The 27,912-nt window shown below is 45.2% G+C and overlaps 1 protein-coding gene across 2 annotated transcripts in view; it reads left to right on the top strand.

Moving 5' to 3' along the window:
• The window catches only part of shank2b (SH3 and multiple ankyrin repeat domains 2b), a 262,152-nt gene that overhangs the window by 95,424 nt on the left and 138,816 nt on the right, over nt 1-27,912 (top strand). For both annotated transcript variants that reach the window (XM_049717383.2, XM_049717384.2), the window contains one exon: nt 15,174-15,591. In XM_049717383.2, the coding sequence (XP_049573340.1) occupies nt 15,174-15,591 (418 nt within the window). The remainder of the gene's footprint in view (nt 1-15,173; nt 15,592-27,912) is intronic.

Raw genomic sequence — 27,912 nt, 5'->3', positions numbered from 1 at the left:
GAGCGGTGCTGAAACGGTTCTTTAGCTCCTGGAAGGCCGCCTCCGCCTCTGCTGACCAGCGGAAGGGGACTTTAGGAGACGTGAGCGCGTGCAAGGGAGCCGCTGTGGCACTGAAGCCCTTAATGAACCGCCGATAAAAATTGGCAAAGCCCAGGAATTGTTGCACCTTCTTGCGTGAGTCAGGGGTAGGCCATTCCGTTACCGCGCTTACTTTCGCCGGGTCCATCTCTACTTTGCCCGGGGCTACGATGAAGCCGAGAAAAGAAACGGTGCTCTTGTGGAATTCACTTTTCTCGGCCTTTACGTATAGTTGGTGTTCAAGGAGTCGCTGCAACACCGTCTCGACGTGAACCCTATGGGTCTTCAGATCTGGGGAATAAATCAAAATATCGTCCAAATATACGTACACAAACCGGTCCAAACAGTCTCTCAAAACATCGTTTATCATGGCCTGAAACACAGCGGGAGCATTGGTGAGGCCAAATGGCATGACGCGGTATTCAAAATGTCCTCGATGCGTGTTGAACCCTGTCTTCCATTCGTCCCCTTCCCGGATGCGCACCAGATGGTAGGCGTTGCGCAGATCTAACTTGGTGAACACCCGGGCTTGCTGTAATTGGTCGAACACGGTCGACATCAGTGGGAGCGGATACCGATTCTTGATGGTGATCTGATTGAGGGGACTATAATCAATGCAGGGACGTAGGGTGCCGTCCTTCTTGCCCACGAAAAAGAACCCCGCCCCCGCAGGCGACGACGACGGTCGAATCAGCCCTGCTTGCAGGGATGAGTCTATATATTCATTCAAGGCTTGCTTCTCAGGTCCCGAGAGAGAATACAGCCTCCCCTTGGGTATCGTTGATCCCGGCAGCAGGTCAATGGCGCAATCATACGGACGGTGGGGAGGCAGAGAGGTAGCCTTGGCCTTGCTGAATACCTCGGCCCATTGGTGGTAACACGCAGGGACCCCGGTTAAGTCTGGGGTGGGCGCGTCTGGAGCCGAAGGCACAGGGCGCGGATTAGACTTGATACAGGAATCATGACAGTCGGACCCCCATCCCGTTATTTCCCCTGATCCCCAGTCTATAGCGGGGTTGTGGCGTTGAAGCCATGGATACCCGAGAACGAGAGGGTTCATTGGTGAGTTCACGACATGTAGACGTATGTTCTCCTGGTGGAGGCCAATTGACAACGAGACTGGTTTGGTTACGTGAGTTATCTCAAAGAGTGCCTGTCCATTGAGTGCCTTAGCTTTCACGGGAGTGTTCAGTGGCTCAGTCTTTACCCCGCACCGGCGAGCAAATGCCCAGTCTATCAAGCTTTCGTCTGCTCCTGAGTCTATTAATACTTCGAGTTCTATTTCTTTTCCCGACTGGGTGATCCTGCCCTTGGGGAGCACTCGCCCCGGGGACAGAGCCGCCGAGAAGGTGCTTACCTTCAGGGTCCTCCTCACTGGACAGGAGAGAAGGAGGTGTCCGAGCTCGCCGCAGTAGTAGCATCTTCCCTCTCGGCGCCGCCGTAACTTCTCCTCCTCTGTTAACTTGGCTCTGCCCAACTGCATCGGTTCTGGCTCCTGGCGCTGCCGATCCCCGTACAGCCTGGAGTGGTGAGCGTCAGGGCCGGCTACTGGAACGAAGGCGGGAGCGTTGCTGCGTCGGTGCTTTCTCCACTCTTGCAGCCGGTTGTCCGTGCGGATAGCCAGAGCGATGAGGGCGTCGAGGTCGGTGGGAAGATCTAAGGGGATCAGCTGATCTTGGATGGGTCCTGACAGGCCCCGGAGGAAGATGTCATATAGTGCCGCCGCATTCCACCCGCTCGCCGCGGCCAGCGTGCGGAACCGGATGGCGTAGTCTCCGACGGTGTCTTGTCCCTGGACTATCTGACAGAGTTGGCGAGCCTTGTCTCGGTCAGCGGAAATGGGATCGAACACCGTTCGCAGGGCCTGGATGAAAGCGGGGAGAGAGTGACAGGAGATGGAATCCCTGGCCCATTCCGCGGTGGCCCATGTGCGGGCCCTTCCCGTCAGGTAGGATACCATGTAGGCCACCTTGGAGCGCTCGGTGGGGAATTCTGCTGGGGAACTCTCAAAGTTCATCTCGCATTCCGTAATAAAAGCCTGGCTAAGGCCGGGTTCTCCGGAGTAGCGCTCTGGAGGAGCCAGTCTGGCACTGCCAGTCATGGGAACTCTTGCAAGGGAAGGAACGGGGGAAGCGACGGGTGTACTGGAGGTCTCTGCTGGTCCCGCGTTCAAGAGTGAGAGCACTTCCTGCATTTGCTGACCCAGCTTGGCTACTTGGGTGGCGACCGCTCCTCTGAAATTTTCTTGATTCCTAGCGAGTCCTCGGATCTCTTCTCCCAAGTCGCCCACCTCCCTCTGGTGCTGGGCGAGCAGTGAGGCATGGGAGCGCACTGCGGCGCACAGGTGCTCCGACTCTGCCGAGTCCATGTCTGGCCAGTGTGTACTGTCAGGCAGGGGACAAGGCGAAGGACTCGGATGCAGGGTCGGATCTATCTTGGGTTTATTCCAGCAAGCACTCAGAGCAAAAGTACAAAACAAAGCGCCTCTTGTGAGGGAAAACACGGGGCAAAAAGTACAAACAAAAGGCGTCGCACTGTGGCGAGTCAAAAGGCTAAAAGTACAAATCAAAACGCCTCTTTCGAGGGAAAACGCGTAGCAAAAAGTACCAACAAAAGGAGTCGCACTGGAGCGAGACAAAAAGGCGCTGGAGACCCAGGCACAACCAAAGGCGTCGCTCGGCGGCGAGACAAAAAGGAGAGTTCTTACAAAGAGTTCGGGCATCAAGGGATCGCTGGTGGTCGGAACGAGGCAAGACACACTGGCACAAGACAAGGGGAAGACACGGACTAAATACACACAAAAGGGCGGGGACACCGGTGATGACAATTAGTGTCGATTACGCAGGTGCACACAATCGGGATCAGGGAAGACAAGACAACCAAACACCGAGGGCGGAAACACTAACTGAAACGGAAGGGATGACAAAATAAAACCGGAAGTAAAGTTACGACAATTGACGAGACAAAAAACTGAAAAAATAAACGCGACCGCATGACAGTCTCGTCGCCATTCGTGATGAGACCCACCAGAGTCGTGTCGTCAGCAAACTTCACTATGCGGTTGTCGCTGTAGGTCGCAGTGCAGTCATGCGTCAGCAGGGTGAAGAGCAATGGACTGAGCACGCAGCCCTGGGGGGCCCCCGTGCTCAGCGTGATGCTGGCGGAGATTTTATTTATAACAAGTATTAATAGGTATTACAAAATAAGTATTGCAAAAATGTGCTGTTTGAACAGGGGTGTGTACAGGTAGACCTTTTTTTTGTCCACTGCATGGCACTTGCACATACCTGTGAGGAAATTGTGTTCCCTAAACCCAATTTTGAGGTTTGGTTTTACAGTCAGTACTTTTAGAAGTGGCTACATCGCCAGATTCGCCTGCACATTCCTCTTAATTTCAATATTTCTTCATTTTTTAGGGTTATAGAGGAGCAGGGGGAAATTTCAAAGGAACTCTCTGGCAATTCTGGGAGCACAACCAAAAACTCCAAAGTTATCATTTTCTCTCACCTGAAAGTACCCTGACTGGCACTCCTGTTTTGCAAGCATTAGAAGGTCATTGCTCGGTGTTTGCATCCATGTAACGTCCATTGTAATTTTGTACTATCTACTCACACACGCGGAGGAGAATCAGTGCGTAATTATAAACAAGTTGACACCACCAATCAAATGCAATCCAATTCTAAGATTGAATTTGCGCTTCTTTGAATTTGCGCTTCTTTGAAGTGTGTTAGGAGGTGTGTGAGAGGCGGGGCAAGTGTGGTTAGGGTTGAGGAGCGCTGGTTTGTGAAAGGGGCCGCGCAGACTTTCCAAGCAGGCGGTTGGAGAGGAAAGACCTAGCGGGATCATGGGTTCTGCGCGCCGCTACTCCTCGGCGCGTTTTCGCTCTCCATTGTTCTGAAAGGCCAACCGGACCGGGGTGAAAAAAGGAAAATAGTGGGACATACTCAAACTGCGAGTCGAGCAGCCAAGGAATCACAATGAAGTCGATCATCAATGCCTTAAAAAAGGAAGGTAGGACGTTTTATCGCTTTAAACTTTAGTTTGTACGTAATTCAGGCGCACACGTTATGTTTAGTCTTTAAAGTTTGCATTGGTCGGCCACATCTAAACGCCGTGTGTTAAAGTGGCAGTGAAGATACAGGTCTTTTTTTAAAAATGTCAAAGAGAACGTAGGTAGGTCGCTGCTTATTTAGGTTACAGTGCTTGGAAAACCCACTAATTGACTTCTTTTTTTCCCTCGGACGAGAGACATTGGAGTAGTTTTTGGGCCACCGAAAGTGATAGAAAAATGAACTCGTGGGGTGGAGGAGGGGGGCACATACACATTATTGCGTGCGTGCGCGTGTGCGTGCGTGCGTGCGTGCGTGTGTGTCATGATTCATTGTGTCGGGGTGCACGTGTCAACCGAACGCAATCCAAACAGCCCGTCCATTCATCTATCCAAGTGTGAAAGCGAAACGTAGTGCTTTCAACTGCTGTCGTCTCGATGACCGCTGCCACGGGGCTCCATATATCGGTGAAGAAAAAGGGTGTCAAGAATGTCGATTGTGTAGAACAGCTAAATAACAGGTTTTTAATCACACCTTGACATCAGGATGTGAAATTGGGTTTCTTTTAAAGATGTACAACTGCTTTCGGAGAACTGCATTAATCACAAATGTCCAATATTTCAATATAATTATGAAGGTAGGACAGGGTTGTATTTGGTTTAAGGGTTAATCGACGATAGATTCAAATACATTCAATAAGTGAGAATGTTTGACAGATAGGTGACATTACAAGATGTGTTCCGCCTCACACAGTTAGGTGGGATACTCCCCAGCTGACCAGTGCTGACTCTGTCCAAAAGTTTGCCTTTTGTAAAGCTGGATGGCTGTTTATTTTATTGTCCTTTGATGTGCCTCAAATGATTGACCTCTATGATTATTTTTGTAACAGAATGAAGTTTCTGAGATTTATTTCAGACGATGAATGGGGATGATTTAATTGTCGGGTTAGGGTTAGGTTTGTAGGTCATTGAATAGTCCAGTCCTCCAATATGTTTATAATTTAAAACATTTTTTTTACATATAAACAATAAAATCTCAAAATTTTTCCATAAATTGATGCCCAATAAGAAGTTATATAAGAAATCATATGAGCAGAAACAGAATTTAACACCTCTATATGCTTTGCACACTGTGGTGAAGTCTCACAAGATTTGCAGAAATCTCACCCAATAGTCTGATATCCATCACGTTTTGTGTGACTGGTCTGAATAACCTTAAGGGCACTCAAAGCTTGGTACAAATTATATTATGTTAGCTTAACCTTGTAAAGATTTGATTACTTTAACATGTTGTGTACACTTACAGAAAGTGGTATTTTATTGTTTTGCTACATTATTCGGTAATAGTCTTTATTGTCTTTTGCACTTTTCACAGATAATATTGTTGAGATACTTTACAGGACAGGTGCAAATTGCAAGTAGTAGGAGTTAGGAATTTCACACAACAAATATCATAAATCAGTGTAATGCAGACAGCAGGACAACCAAAGTTGATAAAACTCCCACAGACTGTAAGATACATATATTAACTAAATATAAAGCAGTACGACAAACTATACAAAAGAAGGCTTAAATTGTCAACACCCTTTTTGAAGAATGTGTGAATGTTTTTTTTATGCATACAACATAATGGTCTTTAACTGAATTTTTGGAATATGCACAAAATAGATCAATAAACAACCAAGAAACTATGTGGTACTGGACACGACAACATTTAGAACAGTCTTACCAGCATCCATTATCTCTCAGAAAGTGGCATACGTATCTGCAATATTAATATAACTGTCACATTATATGGATATGGAATAATAACAAACTGATGTAAAAATCTCGCAAAAGAAGTGCTTGTTCAGTACAATTTGTCCCTCAAGCACCGGTGCAGTAAGATGGTTCAATAGGAAGGCACCTCTCCAGCTACGAGTCCCACTTTATTTGGCCTGTCATCGGACTTGACCGACCTCCCTTCTTCAAGACAGATTCTTATAGAATGAACTACCACCGCCCCCAAAGAGGGTTTCCTTTGTTATACCTGAATATGAAGGGACAAACAATAACATGAACAGGCTACCTGTAATTGTGTTTTTTTATTAGAGCTACGTTAACAAGACGATCTGACCCCTACCACGCCGAAGCGTTTTTCGCAGGAGATGCGTTCTAGAACCACCCACAAAAAAACGAAAATCCGCGAAGTAGAAACGGTTTATGCATTATTTAAATACCAATGTATTGAAATTTCCAACACATAGTGTTTCCTATTGGCTGCTAGAGGGCATGGGTGTATTGCAGGTCAATTAGAAGTGTGGTTTATCTTGCCAAGCAATGAAAAGTGTCCACCTTTAGAATTACCGCATTATACTAACCGGGGGACATCATGCATAGCAAAACCAAAGTGAGTCACGGTTGCGCATGAATCTTCTGTTGCATTGTGGTCCAGTACACAATATTACAGCTTTTTAGTTCCTCCCCGATACCTATACGCTACATAAACCTTTCCCATTCCCTTAGTAAACATTCCTACACTGTTCTGTGCATGTATTGTAACTTGACAGTTTAAAAAAAAAAAAAAAAGAACAAACACGTGATATTTTCACGTATCCCAACGCCTTCTGCACCGGTTGGTGCGCGTGGCTGGCTGCCACCTCCTGCGCTTGAACTCAAGTCATGTCCGCAATGGCGCACATTGCTCAGAGGCGCAGATTGACCAAATGTACCGCGAATAGTAGTAGAAGAACCTGTTGGAACTTCTATGTCAATGAAACATTGTTCCTAATATTTCTACTTGAAACGTTAGCGTTAGTTTGTGTATTTTTCCTGTTTGTGCTGTTACGTTGAGTTAACACTTCCAAATGGAGCTGCAACTCTGCGACTGCCATGTCTTTCGCTCGTTCTGCTTCTACTAGCTTTCGGGAATAACAAACGCGTATAAAGACATCACAGACATGCGCAGTAAAGACGGTTTGTTCCAACATTTTGGAGGAAGTGCTTTCATGCATGCTGATCGGATTACTAATTGACATAAACAGAACCTTCTCATTCAAAATAAAATATTGACCGGAACGGGTTCGATCATGTCCAAATGTTCAGAATGGGGTGTGTACATGAAGCATTTTTTATTCCGATCAGGCTTTGAATCCAATTAAATGTGTCCATATAAACATATCCATTTATAATCATAGACTTCACTATACTAAACCTGTTTTAATGCCTGCCTCAGGTAGACTTATAACTACCGTATTGGTAAGACGACCCCCTCTTTTTCAAGACTCAAGTTTGAAAAAAGACTGTTTGAACACCAAATTTAATTTTTATACAGAAAATGATTACATCTGAAACAAATGATTATAACAATATATTCGAGAGAAAAAGCATGTTATTGTGCCTCATTCAAATCATGCAAAAACTGTATCACATCTTAATATCTGAACATTTAAATACGTAAACTAAAGTGCAATCACATTTGTAAATGAATGTCTTCTGGTTTTTGAAATGTAAATAAACCAATCTACTGTGATAAAACAACAAAATTGCAATAACTGCATTAACCATCAAAGTGAACTCTAACTGTAACTGTAGTCTTGAAACAAATCTGAATAAGGAAAAACATTGCAATAAAATAATGAAACTGCTACCGCTATTGTTGGGGAACCTGAGGACTGTATAGGGTGTTGGCTCGGATGCTTATGGTCTTTTCGCCCCTGGGTTTCGATCAGAACACAGGAGGGAAGACGTGGTTCAGTTTTGATTGCTTTACTGAATTATTGACAAAAAAGTAACAGGCACTGTGGCTCATAGGTGCATACAGGCAAACTGGCAAAAGGGAATGTGAGAGCGGGTGTGTGCAGTGTACATGGGTGAGTCTTTGGGTGTGTGAATGTGATTCTTGTGTGATTATTGTATGAAGCGTGTGAAGGGTGTGTGGAGTGTATGTGTGCGTGTTTGCGTGTGTGTGTGTGTGCGCGTGTGTCTGCTTCTGCAACAGACAGAAATACAGCACGTAAGTCAACGCTCAACTTCTGTCGTCACACACTAGTAGACAGCACACATTACATAACTAACTGCGCGTAACGGTTCCGCTATACTAAATGACCATAAATGAAATACTCTCGGCAACTCACACCAAACATAAGTCATCGAGACAACAAAATACAACAAAATAAAAAATTTCCTGGCGCCGTGCCGCAGCGTATAACGGCTGTAGTCATGCATGTACGCTGCTCGTACGATGCGAGGCAAACTTAAAGGAGCGCGCTGAAGCTGTCAATCAAACGACGCGCACACGAAGCAAACTGCGATCGGACAAACGGCACAACGGTGGACAGTAGTAACAATGAAATGTATATACTCAGTTTGTGTCAAAGACGCACACGATCACAGCAACATACTCAGTCGATACCAGCAACCTTTAACTTACCGCACAAGTGAATGGGTATAATGTCTCGACCTTGAATGTAAGACGACCCCCACCTTTTCAGTCTTATTTCAATGCAAAAAAACATCGTCTTATATTCGGGCCAATACGGTACATTTGCTGACATGATTACCCACGAACTCATTCCAAGTTCACCCTTTGCCAAATGCTTTTTGAAATATCTGGGCACACACAGACTTGCAGAGAGTACATGTACTGCATTATGATTTCCTAACAGGCGAGTTTGTGTTATATGAATGTTAACAAACAATTCTCAATTTTTATTCAGTTTTTGAATTAAAAAAGAAAATAACAAATTCAATCCCCACATATTCTATGTTTGCATTTTTGAATATACAAAGTATTACAATTCAGGATTTTACATTGTTAACAAAAATGAGTAAAATCACAAATTGGACACATGTTGATTATCCAAGGGGAAACTAAAACCAACTCCACAAGCTTCGCTACCACCAGGCACTGTGGGACTCACACAGATAGAGTGGTGCCTTCACAATGTGCTAGCTCATTAGATATTAGCACCTCTTCCCTTCATCAACACGTCTGTTGTATATAGAAAGATAAAGGCTTTAGATTCTGCTTTGAGAATGTGAAAATGACTCAGTGACTCCCCTTCTTTTCTCAGCTAGGAAAGTGAAATGCGTGAACTTCACCACAGGAAACAGCAGCCAACGTTTGCTGGCTACGATTGGCTTAATCAGCTCGTTATCATGTGCTCCTTATCAAAATGGCTTCAGGCTGTCTTCTGCGCTCCCTACATACACTGCTGTAGTTGCAAGGAACGCAGGTGACGGCTCGTCATCTCACAGTGTAACGAGTGTAACAGTGTCCATGGGGAAATTATTGCCTCCCTCCATTACTGGTTGAGTCTGACACCAAAGCGCATGCACCATAGGTCGGTGGAATACTACTCTGTTCACAGTAATTCTGGTAATTATGCTAAAGATGGTTGGAGTGGGTAGTCACGGAACCTGCTCAGTTTAATATGGGTCTCTCTATGGTACTGGGTCGACGACATGTATGTCCTGTATTGGGTTTTAGATGAAAGATTTGATTGAAGATGTATTGAAGAAATCGCAGGGGAATGTGTGTAATTGAATAGGAAGGGGAGTAGGCAAGTCGATAGATGGATATATCAGATGGATGTGTACGTACAGTCTACATCCATTAGTTTCCCAAGACAGAAAGAAATCACAAATATGAAGGATCATTTTATTTTTTGAAATTCGTCTTATTGTCTGACATGTATGCTGTCAGCGTGGCTCTAAAAGCTATCCTGGAGATTTTTTTGGATAGATTTAGCAGTGTTTTAAAATTGTCAAAGGCATGGAAGCGACTGTTCGATTCATTCAACATTACATTTTTCCATTGTTTAAATGCCACAGTGAAGCTCCTCAGACATAGTGATGTTTCTGCAAAGACACATTTGCTCTAATATGTTAAGATCCTGAAAAAATAAGAATATTTGGCCAAAAAATACTTCAAGAGTAAAATGAGGTTTCTTAAATGCAGCATTTTTTAGTCATTACTACAAGATTCACTTGTTCTCATAATTTAGGTTGGTGTAAAATCAATGGTCAGTGTGGCAAGACTTTCAGCACGCTAATTAGTCATATTTTGTTAAATTTCTAGTTATTGCAATGCCTTGTCATTTTAAAGCTATAGATTTCATTTCCCTTTGGAGAATGACTATGATTGCAACCTTTTACAAGGACTGCTAAGGTGTGTGTTCACCCTCTCTATTATATTGCATGTGCTGTTGAGGGCACCTTCCTGCAGCTCTTCACTTTGAATATGGACATCCAGTTTTTCTTTGGATTGTTTTACATAATGTGTTCTATGTGCCTTCTCTGCATCCATTGCAGCCTAGTGATCCTGGAAGGGAAATCCTCCCATCTGTGGTCTCTTAAGAATTTTCCACAGTAGGGTTTATTTTTTTTAGTTTTTCCTTACCCTCCTGGGAGTTTAAGATCAGGGGATGTTGAGAATAATTGTCAATTTTTGTACATGTGAAGCCCTTTGAGACTTGTCTGTGATTTAGAGCTATATAAATAAACTTGACTTGACTTGACTGTTGGCTTTCGGTTGTTCTGCAGCAGATCGCCGCTTTGGCGCTCGGGAGGCACTGGCTATCTCTCCCAGGGCTGTCCTCTTCGTAGACATCTTTGCAGATGTTACTGTTAGTCCACAAAAAAACAGGACACAAGTTTAGCTTTTTCACAATTGGTCGCACACACTGCTTCATGTTTGCTCAAAAGAGAATCGAGTGCAGGGTGGCTCCGCCGCTTTAGTTACTGCACGTTGGCGTAACCTTGTGCACAATAAAATAGTGCCAACAATAAAATAACACAGTACTATGGCAAACATCGCACTCAACATTGGCAACAGGTTGAAAGGTAGGGGAGACTACCATATTTAAAAGAGGCTTTGTGCTTTGGGTAGTTTTTGACAGCTTTCTGTCATGCTGTCATGTGTCGTCCGGATCACTTCCTGTTTTATTGTGTGATTTTCCTCTCGTTCCAGTCGGTGTGTCCTTCCTCTGTGCGTCCGGTCACGTGAACCCCTGATTCCAAGTGTGTGCACCTGCCCCAATGACCAACTGTCTTCACCTGTGTTCCCCTCCTGTGTCCATATAACCCGCGTCTTTCCCTGTATCCAGTGCCAGTGCGTCTTGCCTTGTTGAGAACACTAGCGATCACGAAACCCTCGAGTCCACGTAGAAGCCTTGTTTGAACGTCTTGATCACCGATGTTAACTTGGTTACATCGCTATCTTGTTTTTGTATTTCCCTCGGTTCGAGGCGCTTTGATTTCTCCTTTTTCTCCCTCGGTTCGAGGCGCCTTACTTTCCCCTTTTTTCCCTCCTAGTGAGGCGTTTTTTGTTCGACCATCAGTGGAGACAATAAACACTTTTTTGAACTTTGGAATCTCTGCATTCGAGTCCTCTCCCTGCTCTGCGCCTGACATTACGCACTGGCCAGACATGGACTTGGCAGAGACAGCGCAGCTGGTCGCCCAAGTACGCTCCCAGACGTCGCAGCTGGGCCAACAGCAGAAGCAGGTCGACGCTCTGAGTGTTGGAGTTCAGGAACTGGTGAAGAACCAGGAAGGCTTCCGAGAGGCGGTGGCCGCCCACGTGGATGCGCTGAGTCGTCAAATGCAAGACGTCCTCACTCTGCTGACCACGGGGCGAGCTGCGACACCCTGTTCCACAGCGGCGCCCCCTGTGGACCACCCGGCACCCACGCCTATGGCGAGGGGGATCAGACTGGCTTCCCCGGAACGATATGCAGGTGAACCCGGGCTGAGTCGAGCCTTTATAACGACTTGTGAGATGCAGTTCGAGCGAGCTCCCGGCGACTTCCCAACGGAACGCTCCCGGGTGGCGTACACGATATCCTATTTGACGGGAAGAGCCCGGGCGTGGGCGACCGCAGAATGGGCCAGGAATTCCGCTACCTGTCACTCGTTTTTCGGATTCATCGAGGCCCTGCGCATGGTGTTCGATCCAGTTCCCACGGACCGAGAGAAGGCACGAGAGCTGTGCCATATCACCCAGGGTTGAGAGACGGTCACCGACTACGCGATCCGCTTCCGCACTCTCCCTGCTCTGCGCCTGACACTTTCACCATGAAACATTTGAGAGAGTACCGCTACTGCAATAGCTAAATCCGAAAAATAAATCTATAATTTTGGGGATGCCAGGATGTACATGCCCGTCTTGCTTGACATTGTATTTAAAACTTGGTACTGAAATGACCCAGGTGCAAGGAAATGCCATGGCTTCATGTCAACCCTTAAATCTTTCAAAAGCTCCACATTTGCATGTACATGTACACTCACAGCCCGGCAAGGCAATTTTTGTTTCCGTTTCTTTTTGGGTTTCAAAAATGTTTACACGAGCTGAAAAGTTCTCTCCGTCGCCTCTCATCTTGTCTGCGCTATGCTGGCGCCGCTTTGCATGATGCTTTGCATGCTGCTTTGCATGCTGCTTTTGCACCTGCCCTTTCAGATGCATTATTTAAAGATGTAAAAGCAGCAATTGCAAGTAATCCGTTCACAAAACCCGAAAAATGAACTGTGTGGAAATCTTGCACAAAAATTTCAGATGCAGTCCTGGGTCCTAAGTGTTCTTCAATTGTCATGAAAGTCTGCAATTAAATTACCACCAGGGATCTCCAGTTGTTGGCAAGATGTGGGCGGACCAAGATAGTTGGTTGTTAAGTATTTTCTCAACATTCTTGACAGTTTGCTGTTATCAGTTAGTGAAGGCAATTAGAAAGCAAAGCTTTGAGGGCATGTGTTATGGCTATCGGGGGAAACAAATAGTAATTGCAATATAGAGACTACCCCACGTATGTTGTTGGTTGATTGTTTTCTTGAGGAAAAAGAAACTATTGCGCTTTGTGAGTCAGTTTTTGATGATTATATTTGAAAAAGTCCCTCGAAGGAGAGCTGCTTGAAGCAGTTGCAGGCCTTTTAGTCCACACTCAAACTAGGGTGTTGTTCATCAAAAGAGAACTTGAGGAAAAGTCAGGTCAGGGTGAAGATTTTCCAGAACTCTCCCTTCCGTGTTTGTGTGTAGACAGTGAAAACAAAGCTTTCTATTTAATGTGCAACATTCTTCCATGTATTCTAACACAATAAAAAATAGATTATTTCATGTACACTACCGTTCAAAAGTTTGGGGTCACCCAAACAATTTTGTGTTTTCGATGAAAAGTCACACTTATTCACCACCAAACGTTGTGAAATGAATAGAAAATAGAGTCAAGACATTGACAAGGTTAGAAATAATGATTTGTATTTGAAATAAGATTTTTTTTACATCAAATTTTGCTTTTGTCAAAGAATCCTCCATTTGCAGCAATTACGGCATTGCAGACCTTTGGCATTCTACCTGTTAATTTGTTGAGGTAATCTGGAGAAATTGCATCCCACGCTTCCAGAAGCAGCTCCCACAAGTTGGATTGGTTGGATGGGCACTTCTTGCGTACCATACCGTCAAGCTGCTCCCACAACAGCTCAATGGGGTTCAGATCTGGTGACTGCGCTGGCCACTCCATTACCGATAGAATACCAGCTGCCTGCTTCTGCTCTAAATAGTTCTCGCACAATTTGGAGGTGTGTTTGGGGTCATTGTCCTGTTTGTAGGATGAAATTGGCTCCAATCAAACGCTGTCCACTGGCTATGGCATGGCGTTGCAAAATGGAGTGATAGCCTTCCTGATTCAGAATCCCTTTTACCCTGTACAAATCTCCCACCTTACCAGCACCAAAGCAACCCCAGACCATCACATTACCTCCTCCATGCTTAACAGATGGCGTCAGGCATTCTTCCAGCATCTTTTCATTTGTTCTGCGTTTCACAAACGTTCTTCTTTGTGATCCAAACACCTCAAACTTGGATTCATCCGTCCACAACACTTTTTTCCAGTCTTCCTCTGTCCAATGTCTGTGTTCTTTTGCCCATCTTAATCTTTTTCTTTTGTTGGCCAGTCTCAGATATGGCTTTTTCTTTGCCACTCTGCCCTGAAGCCCAGAATCCCGCAGCCGCCTCTTCACTGTAGATGTTGACACTGGTGTTTTGCGGGTACTAGTTAATGAAGATGCCAGTTGGGGACCTATGAGGCGTCTGTTTCTCAAACTAGAGACTCTAATGTACTTATCTTCTTGCTCAGTTGTGCAACGCGGCCTCCCACTTCTTTTTCGACTTTGGTTAGAGCCTGTTTGTGCTGTCCTCTGAAGGGAGTAGTACGCACCGTTGTAGGAAATCTTCAATTTATTAGCAATTTCTCGCATGGAATGGCCTTCATTTCTAAGAACAAGAATAGACTGTCGAGTTTCAGATGAAAGTTCTCTTTTTCTGGCCATTTTGAGCGTTTAATTGACCCCACAAATGTGACGCTCCAGATCTGAACCCCATTGAGCTGTTGTGGGAGCAGCTTGACCGTATGGTACGCAAGAAGTGCCCATCCAACCAATCCAACTTGTGGGAGCTGCTTCTGGAAGCGTGGGGTGCAATTTCTCCAGATTACCTCAACAAATTAACAGCTAGAATGCCAAAGGTCTGCAATGCCGTAATTGCTGCAAATGGAGGATTCTTTGACGAAAGCAAAGTTTGATGTAAAAAAAATCTTATTTCAAATCCAAATCGTTATTTCTAACCTTGTCAATGTCTTGACTCTATTTTCTATTCATTTCACAACGTTTGGTGGTGAATAAGTGTAACTTTTCATGGAAAACACAAAATTGTTTGGGTGACCCCAAACTTTTGAACGGTAGTGTATGTTTATGTGTACTCATGTTGCTTTTTCAGGCCTCTGATTGGTTGTGTTTTCATGTTGTGTGTGCGTGTGTGTGTGTGTGCGTGTTTGTGCGTGTGTGTGTGTGTGTGTGTGTGTGTGTGTGTGCGTTGCGTGCATGCGTGTGTGTGTGCGTGTGTGTGTGCATCTTTTTTTTAAACCCAAAGCTTTAATTAATATTCAGTATATGTTACTGAAAAGATACAGTTGTCTGGAAGAGTGTTTGTCCTATGTTTGTCCTAGCTATACGTCTCCTTCACATAAACTTCATTTGGGCACTCAGCTAACATCTTCCCTTGATTACTCCCCTACAGTGCCTTTTCGTGAGGTTCCTGCATACTCCAAACGACGCCAAGGTCCATCATCTGGCAACAGCAGTGGAAACAGCAAATCCCCCGCATCGTTATCAGCTCCGAGGGTCCTGCTGCGCTCCAACAGTGACAACAATTTGACGGTCAGTCAGTACCAGCAGCAAGGTTCACCCAGGCACCGGGGACAACAACATCCTCAGCAGCACCCAAACAAGGTCCCCCAGCAGGGTCACTCGCAGCCTGGCTCCTCAGCTTTACATCGCAGCCTGTCACCTCAGCTGCTTCAGCAGATGCCCAGCGGCAGCCCCAATGGCAATGTGGTGGTTCGGACCATGGGAAGGGGGTCGAGGAGCCGGTCACCCTCCCTCAGCCAGCTGGGAGATGATGTCCGACGGGCTATACCCTCACAGTGCCAACCCAGGTGAGCGTCTTCAACTTAGCATCGTCATGTTGAACACTGTAAAAAAAAAAAAACTAAAAAAAAAAACATACGACTTAAAACAGTGATTAAAGTTGGAACATTTTTAAAATAGAAATGTACATTTATGGTTACTTTACTAATAGTGTTAATAAGCATAACAAAGCAAGCAAGTTTGTTTGCTCCAAAACAATTTGATGAGTTGTTTTTACTTATATTTTTAAGTTGAGACAATTAGTTCTGTGAATTCTTACTTTTGTGTTGAAAGTGTGGGAAAGCCAATTTTAACTGCACAACCTAAATTATTTGCTTGAATTGCACAACCTAAAATGTTATCATTTGTTCCCCTCATTTTTTTGTTCAGCTTGTTATCTACCTTATTCCCAAGCGCTCTCATTGGGGAAATAAGTACCGTATTTTTCCGACTATAAGTCACGTTTTTTTTTTTCATAGTTTGGGTGGGGGGGCGACTTATACTCAAGAGCGCCTTACATGTGTAATTATTCACAAATTTTTACTTGATCATTAACACATTACTTACTAGTATAGTTGATCACTTCACGTGTTTTCACTTTAAAACACATGAGGGCGCACTATGGCTGTGGAATAATTGGAGTTCCATTCATTGACTACTGGAGTCAGGAGATTTAATGATTTGGAGTGACACAGATGGTTCGATAAACTTGCTATTTATGTTATAGTTATCTGATATACAGTTTATTTAGAGTAGCAACGTCTATGTTGTTAGACTTCAGTAGTTTCCGATTGTCTAGCAAGGCCGTGAAGGCAGCGGGTTGGGGGGGGGGGTGGGGGACCGGAAGAGCGATCCACGGCGCTTGTCTATAGCACTGTGTGTTGGCTCATATGTTGAGCTCTCTTTTGTGAAATAAAGAGCCGGTTACCAAACCCACGTCTTGCCTGGTACTTTGGTAATGCTACAATAGAGTTATATAGTATATAACTTTATTGTACTCCCCGGGTGTCCCAGCCGCAATTGGCGGCATTCGGGGAGTTTGCACCACAATCGGAGGCATTCGGGAGTCCCCGCCACAATTGGCGGCATTCGGGCTTTCCCAGCCACAATCAGCGGCATACAGGGGGGCGGCGCCGCAATCGATGGCATTCGGGAAGTCCCAGCCGCAATCGGCGGCATTCGGGGAGTCCCTGCCGCAATCGGCAGCATACGGGGAGTCCCAGCCGCAATCACAATCGGCAGCATTCCGGGAGTCCGCGTGCAATCGGCTGCATTCGGGGAGTCCACGCCACAATCGGCGGCATACGGGGAGTCCCCGCCGCAATCGGCGGCATACGGGTAGTCCTAGCCGCAATCTGCTTTTTTTTTAAGTGACACAGAGGTCAAATATTTCGATGGATTTAATGATATGGAGTGACACGGATGGTTCGATAAAATTGTTGTTTATATTATAATTTGATATATAGTTTACAATAGTTATATGGGCCTGTGGAATAAGTTGAATTGCAACTGACGTCAACGGCGCACCGCACACACTTCCGGGGTTAGAAGCGCTGGTGTTTACACAAAGGACGGAGATTCCAATGGTGTTAGAGATTTGCTCACTCCAACTTATTTTGCAAGAACCACACGGGAGACAGGCAAGTTCTTTTAGACACCTGCAGGTGGAGAGTTCACTCGCTCCAGAATGAAGTCTGGCTCTCCCAACTGCAAGGACATATTTATTAAGAGAAAGAGTGGGGGTAAGAGTAGACTGAATAGGAAGCCCTTGTGCTCTAGTCAAAACATATCAGGGGATGTTTTACGACCTTGTGTAGGATGAGACAAGGTAGGTTATTTATTACCGGTTGCATTCCAACATAATCATACGATAAGGATAATTTGAAAAACCCTAACAAATGGATTTAATTATTTGGAGTGACACGGATGGTTCCGATAAAATTGTTGTTTATATTATTGTTATTTGATATATAGTTTATATCTAGTTATGTGGGCCTGTGGAATAACTGCAACTGATGACGAGTCCGACGTCAGCGGTGTGCCGCACATGTGGCGTTGTTTACACAAAGGATGAAGAATTCTATGGATTTAATGATTTGGAGTGACACAGATGGTTTGATAAATGTGTTCTTTATGTTATACAGTGGAGCCTCGGTTTTCGAACACAATCCGTTCCAGAAGGCTGTTCGAGAAGTGAATCGTTTGAATTCCGAATCCTATCTTCCCATTACAAATAATAGGAAAAAAAATAATCCGTTCTGAGCCAAAAACCCGCCTTTTTTAAGTATTTTTTCATTTGCGCATTTTTGTCCAATCGCGCATCTGCAGTGCCCCGGCGAATGCGCAACCGTAGCGCATCGCCGACCGCGCAACTGCACCGCGCTGTTCGCATTATTGTGACAGAGCCGTTGCTGAAATTTAGAAAATATTTTTAAAGTCCTGTTGTACTTTCCAAAATTTAAGTGGACATCAGTGCGCAGGGAGCTTAATTTTGTCAGATTGCGCAACTGCAGCGCACCGCCGAACGCGCAACTGTTGCGCGCCGCCGACCGCGCAACTGCACCGCGCTGGTCACATTATTGTGACAGAGCGGTCGCTAAAATTTAGAAAATATTTTCAAAGTCCTAATGTACTTTCCAAAATTTAAAAGGACCGCAGGGAGCTTGATTTGGTCCGATCGTGCAACCACAGCGTGCTGGGCGCTCAGTGTCGCATTGCTTTAGGAGCATCTTTGTGTTTTAGGATGGCTTTACTGCTCCCACTTGCTTCCTTTGGAGGCATGATTAGAGTTGATGCAATCCTCAGAGTAACGAGAACGTAATAATAAACGGAGTCAGTTGGCATGCGGGTCCTCTCGGCTCATCTCGCGAGGTTCGACAACCGAATTTCGTCCGACATCCGAAGCAAAAAATGTTGTTTGAAAACTGGGACGTTCGAAAACCGAGGCTACACTGTAGTTATTTGAATCACTGTTAATGTTACTACAGGCCCATTCTCAGCTCCTCGTTTGTGTTTGTCACGTTAGCATACCGTATCGTTTAGCCTGTTGTTGCTGGTTCATGTCTGTTCTTGGTGTTGGATTTTGTCAAATAAATTTCCCCCAAAATGTGACTTAAACTCCTGTGCGACTTATATATGTTGTTTTTCCCCTTTACGGTGCATTTTATGGCTGATGCGACTTGTATTCCAGAGCGACTTTTAGTCCGAAAAATACGGTATGTTAGGAACTTCCAATAAGAGACTTCCAGTCAAATGCTCCATTGCTTACAATGAATTTCACTTCACAGAGTGGTGTATTTGAACGGTTTTCTACACCCTTTTTTACGAGCGATCATTAGTCCTCATTGCATCGAAAAATGTCTTGTACGTCTTAGGAGCTTGTTCCGCTGCTGGCGGTTGTACTAACAGGCAGAGGAAGTTGAATCTGTTAGTACAATAGCCCTTGCTTTCCCGGATGAGAAAAGAGTGCGCTTGTGACTCCAATGCTTCTAGCATCTACCCGGGAATGAAGAACACAGACAAATTAGTCAGACCATGTTCCTACATTAAACCACTGGAGGGCATTCAATGGCTGAGTGCCACAATAACATTGGGTTTTATTTAAATGTGTGTGGAAGACTTTGTCAACCTTTGAAATTATTGGGAGGATCGCTGCAATATTCGGGATTTTATGGACAATAACTAGCATGTGTGTGTAAGAGTTAGGGTTAGGGTTAGAAGAAGGAAGAAGTTTAGCCCGTAACATTCTATACTATTTGAAGCTGATTGTTCTTATAATTGCAGCAGGCGTTTGAAGTTGACATAAGTGGAGATGTTCACATGAACTTTGAAGAAGGATTGCAGTTGTATGACATTGTGCGATTTGAAGCTTGTTTAATGAAGCGTCCTGGTCATGTGGGTACAAAGTGGTTTGGCTGCAAACAGATACATCTGCTTGAAGCTAAACAAAACTATCTCCACCATCTTTTAACAAAACGTAACCAACTTTATTACTGTGGAGCCCTGAGAGCTTTTCAAATTCCTCACGTCTGACGCTACAAAAGTTTGTTATGTAGTTAGATGTGACTGTAACTGGCCACTTTTTTGTCATCCTCCTACCCCGCTAGATTGAAACGTGTTGCTGGGTTTGAGATAACACTTTTTATGTAATTTTGGTGAACTAATCTTTAAAGTAATACATTTAAGAACTGAGAGGTGAGAAGAAAACGCCAACTGTGTCCTCATAGCACATTGGAGCTCGCTGTCATACAGCATGCCCTCTTTGTTAAACAATAAAGATGGTATGTTACGTGGTATCTGTTTGTGTGTGTTACAACCTTCACCTGATTTGTTTGTGTCCGTCCACAATCTGCGGCATGAGTGAGCGCATGTGATCGGCAGAGGATTAAAGTGTGACGGGTGTTTATCTTGGAGCGATGGAACTGTCAATCCCGATTAAGACACATGCTCACTCCCCTCTTCCTCTGCCTCCTCGTCCTCCTCCTCTTCCTTGGCAGATGGACTCATTTGGAAACACTGTTGAACCAACACTACCCATTCTCTGTGCAGTCATCAAAGGGAGGCAGATAGACTGTATATTATAGAGAGGAAACAATATAAAGAATATGGAGTAGGCTTTTGATGATGTCTGAAAAAAATCAAAGAATGAAGCGTTTACAGTTATGCTAAGGGGGTGTGAAAGAAAGTGCGAAAGGATGGAGGAAGACGGTTGTCTCACAAAACATCAAAATCTGTGGCTTTTCTTCACTGAATTAATCCCTGGGCGAGACTACTTAATCTATTCTTGATACATATGCCAATAAACATGCAAGGTCCGTGTACCTTCCGTTCATTCTACTTTTAATTCTGTAACACAAATCAAAACAACGAATTTAGTATCATATTTTCTATAAAAAGATAGGATAACCATTTGAATGACAACAGAATATTTTCTGCTTTTCAGCCTGGTTGATTGGCGTAGCGAAAAGCACAGGAAGTAATGCAGTAGCCTGACTTTCAGCGTGTTGTAGGTGAAGTTAATGACTGTTCATGTACAATGGACTAAAATTCTATCTGAACACAAAAATTAAAACTGCTCACACTCATAGCAACACATCTTTGCCCCATGCCTAAATGTAATAAATTGATGAAATATTAGTGTTCAAGAGATGTAAAGCGACCATTTCTCTTATTAAATTTCCATAGGTCTTCAAACACAGACATACAGTAGAAGGGGCGCGTTCGGAAATTCACACTGACATCTATGCACTACTCTGCGAATGGGTGTGTTCGGCGAGGAAGAGTGCGCTGCGCTGCGCTGCGCTTCCATTCATTTCCAAATGTAGCCAGAACTGGCTCTCTATGGGCGCGTTCAGAAATTCACTATGCACACTAGTTCAAGTGCAACCATTCAGAAATTCGGTTTGTTGGTCGATATTTGCCATTTGGAAATTCAGATTGGTCCAAAGACAGTGTACTAATGAACCCTGAAGTATGAGATGAAAACTCCTTATTTTTTCCGCTGAAAACACTACAGGCTAGGATCCCTGTTTGTAGTAAAACTCTCCAAAAAACCAACTTCACTGTCTGCATCGACCATTTAGAGTGTATTACCTCAATATTGCAAATTGTGCCCTCTAGATGTTAGGTTTACATTTTGCAGCAAATTTGTGCTGATGGGCTTTGCTTTCATTTCATTCTTGATGGATCTCAATAACATGATACAGGCGAATATTTAAGTAGCATTAGCACCTTAAAAGAGAAAATGAAAAATGTATTATTCCTGATTAAATGTGCATTTAGCACTTTTCCCAGACTTACTGGTGCAACTATCTGCCATACACTTTGTAACTTTCCCTCGAGAGACAGAAATTACCGTGAAAACTCCACTGAGAAATCGGTGTACAATATTCAAGTTAGGTAGGTTTAGAGATTGGCAACGTAAGATGGCCACAGGTGGCTTCACTCCTCCCGACAGTGCGTAGTACGTATGCAACATTTATAGTCCGTTCTAAATAGGCGTGTAAATTCAAACTGCCAGATCGAATCTTCTTCTCCTAAAGACGGGCTAAAGCACTGCTCCCCGTTCACCTTGTAATATTATATATTTTTTATTCATATTATTGTTTTTATTAATATTATAAATTTTATAAATATTATTATTAATTTTACAATATTCCCGTATCCGTTGGAATAACATACACTGCTCAAAAAAAATTAAAGGAACACTTTGAAAACACATCAGATTTCAATGGTGAAATTTTTTTTTTGGGCTATCTATACGGTTATGAACAGTTTAATGTCTCAGGAACAAAAGGATGCCACATCTTTTGATGGAAATAAAAGTTTTCAACCTACAAAGGGCTCAGTATACAGCCAGCCCAAAAATCAAAGTGAAAAAATGATATGGCAGGCTCGTCCTTTTTGCCTAAATTCAATTTCTGCAACTCAAAATTCTTTTAAATATCTTGTGTGGTCCCCACGAGCTTGTATGCATTCTTGACAACGTCGCGGCATGCTCCTAATGAGACGATGGATGGTGTCTTGTGAGATGTCCTCCCAGATCTGTCTAAGGGCATCAGTGAGCTCCTGTAAAGTCTGAGGAGCAACCTGGCGGCGTATGATGGACCGGAACATTATGTCCCAGAGGTGTTCTATCGGGTTTAGATCAGGTGATCGTGAGGGCCATTCAATTGTGTCAATTCCTTCATCCTCCAGATACTCTTGCCACAATAGACCGGGCATTTTTGGGGATCAGGAGGAACCCAGGACCTACTGCACCAGCGTAGGGTCTGACCATGGGTGCAAGAATTTCATCCCGATACCTCAGACTGCCGTTCTCTAGCCTGTAGAGGTCTGTTCGTCCCTCCATGGAAATGTCTCCCCAGACCATCACTGACCCACCACCAAACCGGTCATGCTGAATGATGTTGCAGGCAGCATAGCGCTCTCCTTGGCTTCTCCAGACCCTTTCACGTCTATCACAGGTGCTCATGGTAAACCTGCTCTCATCTGTGAAAAGCACAGGGCGCCAGTGGCGGACTTGCCAATTCTGGTGTTCTATGGCAAATGCTAATCGAGCTCCACGATGCTGAGCAATGAGCACAGGAAACACTACAGGACGTCGTGCCCTGAGGCCACCCTCGTGAAGTCTGTTTCTGACTGTTTAGGCAGAGACATTCACACCAGTATAGCCTGCTGGAGGTCACTCTGTAGGGCTCGGGCAGTGCTCAACCTGTTCTTCCTTGCACAAAGCAGCAGATATCGGTCCTGCTGATGGAATGAGGACCGTCTATGGCTCTGTCCAGCTCTCCTAGAGTAACTGCCTGTCTCCTGGAATCTCCTCCATGCTCTGGAGATTGTACTGGGAGACACATCAAATCTTCTTGCAACAGCACGCATGGATGTGCCATCCTGGAGGAGTTGGACAATCTGGGCAACTTTAGGAGGGTTAAGAAATCACCTCATGCTCCCAGTCTTGATAATGACTCTAGCTAAAGCCAACATTTGTGGAAAAACAGTTAAAAAAGATCAAGAGGGAGGAACTTGAAATGGCCTCCACCTGCAAAATCAAAGTCAAAGTCAAAGTCAGCTTTATTGTCAATTTCTCCACATGCCAAAGACACACAAAGAAACCGAAATTTCGTTCCCCCTATCCCACGGTGACAAGACATGGCCCACAACAGACAAACAAGTAAACAAGTATAACAACAGCGTGCTGAATAAATAATGAATAAATGACACAATAAATAAATAAATAAATAAGAGGAGCAAAAAAGGAGCAAGTGCGCGTACAGCAGACATTCCAGAAAATAGCGCAGCAGTGCCGCACGCTACGCAGAAGGGGGTAGCGAGTTCAGGGTCCTAACAGCCTTGTGAAAGAAGCTGTTGGCGAGTCTGGTGGTGCGGGAGCGCAGGCTCCTGTACCTCTTCCCAGAGGGCAGAAGGTCAAACAAAGAGTGAGCCGGGTGACTCACATCTCTCGCAATCGAGGTTGCCTTGCGGGCGAGATGGGAAGTGTAAATGTCCTTCAGGGAGGGGAGCGAAGCACCAATAATCTTACCAGCCGTATTCACTATGCGCTGCAGGGCCTTCAAGTTCTGTTCAGTGCAGTTACCACCCCAGACAGCAATGCAACTGGTGAGGACGCTCTCAACGGTGCCACGGTAGAATGTAGACAGGACTGCCTGAGGAGCACATGCACGCCTGAGCTTCCGCAGGAAGTACAGGCGTCGCTGAGCTTTCTTTGCCAGTGACGATGTGTTTGCGGACCAGGAGAGGTCCTCACTGATGTGCACCCCCAGGAATTTGGCGCAGCTCACCCTCTCCACCACAGCACCATCGATGATCAGCGGCAGGTGTTTTGTGTGACCCTTCCGGAAGTCAACAACGATTTCCTTGGTCTTGTTGACGTTCAGCAGGAGGTTGTTGTCCCTGCACCACGTGGTCAGAAGGTCAACTTCCGACCTGTACCGAGTCTCGTCGCCCTTCGTGATGAGACCCACCAGAGTCGTGTCGTCAGCAAACTTCACTATGCGGTTAAGTCAAGTCAAGTCAAGTTTATTTGTATAGCCCTAAATCACAAACAGTCTCAAAGGGCTTCACATAGCCAAAATTGACAATTATTCTCAAAGCATCCCCTGATCATAAGCTCCCAAAAGGGCAAGGAAAAACTCAAAAAAAACCCTACCAGGGGAAAATGAGAAACCTTGAGAAGGGACCACAGATGGAAGGATCCCCCTTTCAGGATCACCAGGTTATAATGGATGCAGAGAGTACACAAGTAATACATAATATGAAAATCAATGAAAAAAAATGGATGTCGGAGGTGTCCTCGATTGTCCTGGCAGTGTCCTCAAGGGGGCCGAGCCGCAGCTCCCCCATCCCGAACTGGTCCCCGAGAATCCAGCCAGGGCAGAGAGAACAGAACAAACTCCGGCCAAATCGGCCATCACAAGTTAGTTAAAGGCCATCTCATAGAAATGTGTCTTTAAACGTGTCTTAAATGTTTCTACTGAGGTAGTAGTTCTAATATCCATTGGTAGGGCATTCCAAAGCTCTGGAGCCCGAATAGAGAATGCTCTAGACCCTGCAGACATTTTCTTGGCCCTCGGTATAACTAAAAGACTAGCGTTTTGCGAACGAAGGTTACGAGACGGAACATAAGGAACGACTAGGTCGACGAGATATGAAGGCGCTAAGCCATGCAGTGCTTTATAGGTCAGTAGAAGAACCTTGAAGTCACATCTTAAATGGACCGGGAGCCAATGTAATTCGGCTAATATTGGGGTAATGTGATCACATTTTCTTGACCGTGAGAGCAGCCTCGCAGCGGCATTTTGCACTAACTGTAGACTTTTAATACTGGATTTAGGAAGACCAGAGAATAATACATTACAGTAGTCCAGGCGCGACGTGACGAACGCATGTATAATAGTTTCCGCATCCCCAGTCGAGAGGATAGGACGAATCTTAGCAATATTACGAAGGTGAAAAAACGCAATCCTGGTTATATTCTTAATGTGTTTTTGAAAGGAGAGCGTTTGGTCAAATATTACCCCGAGATTAGTTACCGTATCACTCTGAGTGATAGTACGGTTATCTATAGTTATAGTGGTTTCCTTAAATAAATGTTGATAACGAGTAGGACCAATTATCAACATCTCAGTTTTATCCGGGTTAAGACGAAGGAAGTTGAGAGACATCCATTGTTTAATCTCCGCAAGGCACGCCTCGAGATTACAGCAGTCCTGTGGATCTGTCATCGATAACGGCATATATAATTGGGTGTCATCCGCATAGCATTGAAAACTAATATTATATTTACGTATTATGCCCCCAAGCGGAATCATATAAATATTAAATAAAATCGGTCCGAGTACCGATCCCTGTGGGACACCACAAGTAACATTATAAAGCTCAGAGGACGTATTACCATGGACTACTCGGTGCGTCCTGCCTGATAGATAGGAATTGAACCAGCTTAGTGCTGACCCTGAGATACCAACACAACTTTTAAGACGCCCTAATAAAATATCGAAGTCTACAGTGTCAAAGGCAGCACTAAGATCAAGTAGTAACAATACAGACGACGTATTTGAATCCATAGCTATGAGGAGATCATTAGTCACTTTAGCAGGTGCTGTCTCTGTAGAATGATTGGCTCTAAAACCAGACTGAAAAGAGTCATATCGATTATTATCGACCATGTAATCAATAAGCTGCTGTGCTACTACTTTTTCGAGAAGTTTTGCTATGAATGGGAGGTTGGAACTGGCCTAAAATTACTGAGACAGTCCGGGTCAAGATTTGCTCGCTTAAGTAGTGGTTTAATAATAGCGGTTTTAAAGGCCATTGGCACTATCCCAGAGGAAACAGACAGATTGATTATATTTAAGATGGACGGTCCTAAAATTGGAAATAATTCTTTAAGTAGTTTGGCTGGAAGCGGGTCGAGTAAACATGTTGTTTGTTTAGCCGTACTAACCAATTTTGTAAGCATTTCAAGGGACACGCTTTTAAAATTTGAGAGGGTTATTGCATGATCTCCAGCGCTAGTAACCAGCGGAGCGATTGGCATGGTATTCTTGATCTCGTCCCTAATGGACTCAATCTTTTGAGCAAAAAATTTCATAAACTCGTCAGCTGAGTGGAAGGAGCTATCGGGGGTCGGCTGGCGCAGAGTTAGCTTTGCCACTGTATCAAATAAGTATTTAGGATTATTTTTATTAAGATTAATGACTTGCGAAAAATAACGAGTTTTTGCTAAAATAAGCGCATCTTTATATTTCAGGAGGCTGTCCTTCCATGCCTGATGGAAAACCTCAAGTTTGGTTAAACGCCATCTGCGCTCATGCTTTCTACATAATTGTTTAAACGTACGTGTTTCATCTGTGAACCACGGAGTTGGCCATCTACAGCGAGTTTTCAGACGTAGCGGTGCCACAGAGTCGCACGGTTGTCGCTGTAGGTCGCAGTGCAATCATGCGTCAGCAGGGTGAAGAGCAATGGACTGAGCACGCAGCCCTGGGGGGGGCCCCGTACTCAGCGTGATGCTGGCGGAGATTTTGTCGCCAACACGCACCACCTGAGGCCTCTGACAGAGGAAGTCCAGTAGCCAGTTGCAGAGGGAGGTACTGAGGCCCAGCTCGTCGAGTTTGCAGATGAGTCGCTGCGGCACAATGGTGTTGAAGGCAGAGCTGAAGTCCACAAACAGCAACCTCACATAAGAGTCCTTTCTCTCCAGGTGTGTGAGGGCCGAGTGGAGGGCAGAGCAGATGGCATCCTCAGAGGACCGCTTGGCACGGTACGTGAACTGGAAAGGGTCAATGGCGGGGGGGAGAACGGATTTGATGTGCTCCATGACAAGCCGCTCAAAGCACTTCATGATGATGGGCGTCAGTGCACGGGGCGGTAGTCATTGAGGCAGGTTTCTTCGGCACGGAAACGATGGTGGCAGCCTTGAAACACGAGGGGACGATGGCCTGCTGCAGGGAAACGTTAAAGATGTCCGTGAAGACACCCGACAGCTCCCCGGCGCAGTTCTTCAGCGCTCGACCCGGGATGTTGTCAGGGCCCGCCGCCTTACGGGTGTCAATAGCGGCAAGCGCCCTCCTCACACCGTCGGCAGAGAGGCGCAGGGGCTGCTCGTGTGGAGGCGGAGTGTTCTTCAGCGGGCAAGTGCTGTTCTGGGCGTCGAAGCGAGCAAAGAAGCGGTTCAGATCGTTCAGCAGACGGACGTCGCCCTCACAGCTCCTTGGCGCGGGCTTGTAGTCAGTGGTGGTCTGAATGCCCCGCCAAAGGCTACGTGCGTCCTTGCTGTCCTTGAAGTGGGTGGAGACCTTGCACGAGAACGCCTTCTTCGCTTCTTTGATGCCTCGGGACAGGTCGGCCCTCGCTGTCCTCAAGCCAGCCTCATCCCCCGCTCTGAAAGCCTTGTCCCTGGCCCTCAGCAGTCTGAGGACAGCCCCTGTCAGCCACGGCTTCCAGTTCGCTTGAGTGACGACGGATTTCGAGCAAGTCACATCATCGATGCACTTCGTGATGTAAGAGGTAACAGAGTCAGTATACTCCTCTATGTCCGTCCGATCGTTGATCGTCTGCTTAAACAAGTCCCAGTCAGTGGTGTCAAAGCAGTCACGAAGTGCATCGGAGGCACCCTCAGGCCACACCCGAACCCGCCTCCGAACCGGCCTGGATGCCTTCACCAATTGTCTGTATGCGGGCAAAAGCAAAACGGTGAGATGGTCAGAAAGCCCAAGATGGGGAAGGGGGGTGGCTTTGAAAGCTCCCTTTTGCGCAGAGTAGACCAGGTCCAGGAAGCTGTCTCCACGTGTCGGAAAAGTAACATGCTGGTGAAGCCTCAGGAAAAC

This window comes from Syngnathus scovelli, chromosome 4, assembly GCF_024217435.2.
Source record: "Syngnathus scovelli strain Florida chromosome 4, RoL_Ssco_1.2, whole genome shotgun sequence".
Classification (NCBI taxonomy): domain Eukaryota; kingdom Metazoa; phylum Chordata; class Actinopteri; order Syngnathiformes; family Syngnathidae; genus Syngnathus; species Syngnathus scovelli.
This window is presented reverse-complemented; position numbering and strand designations above follow the sequence as displayed.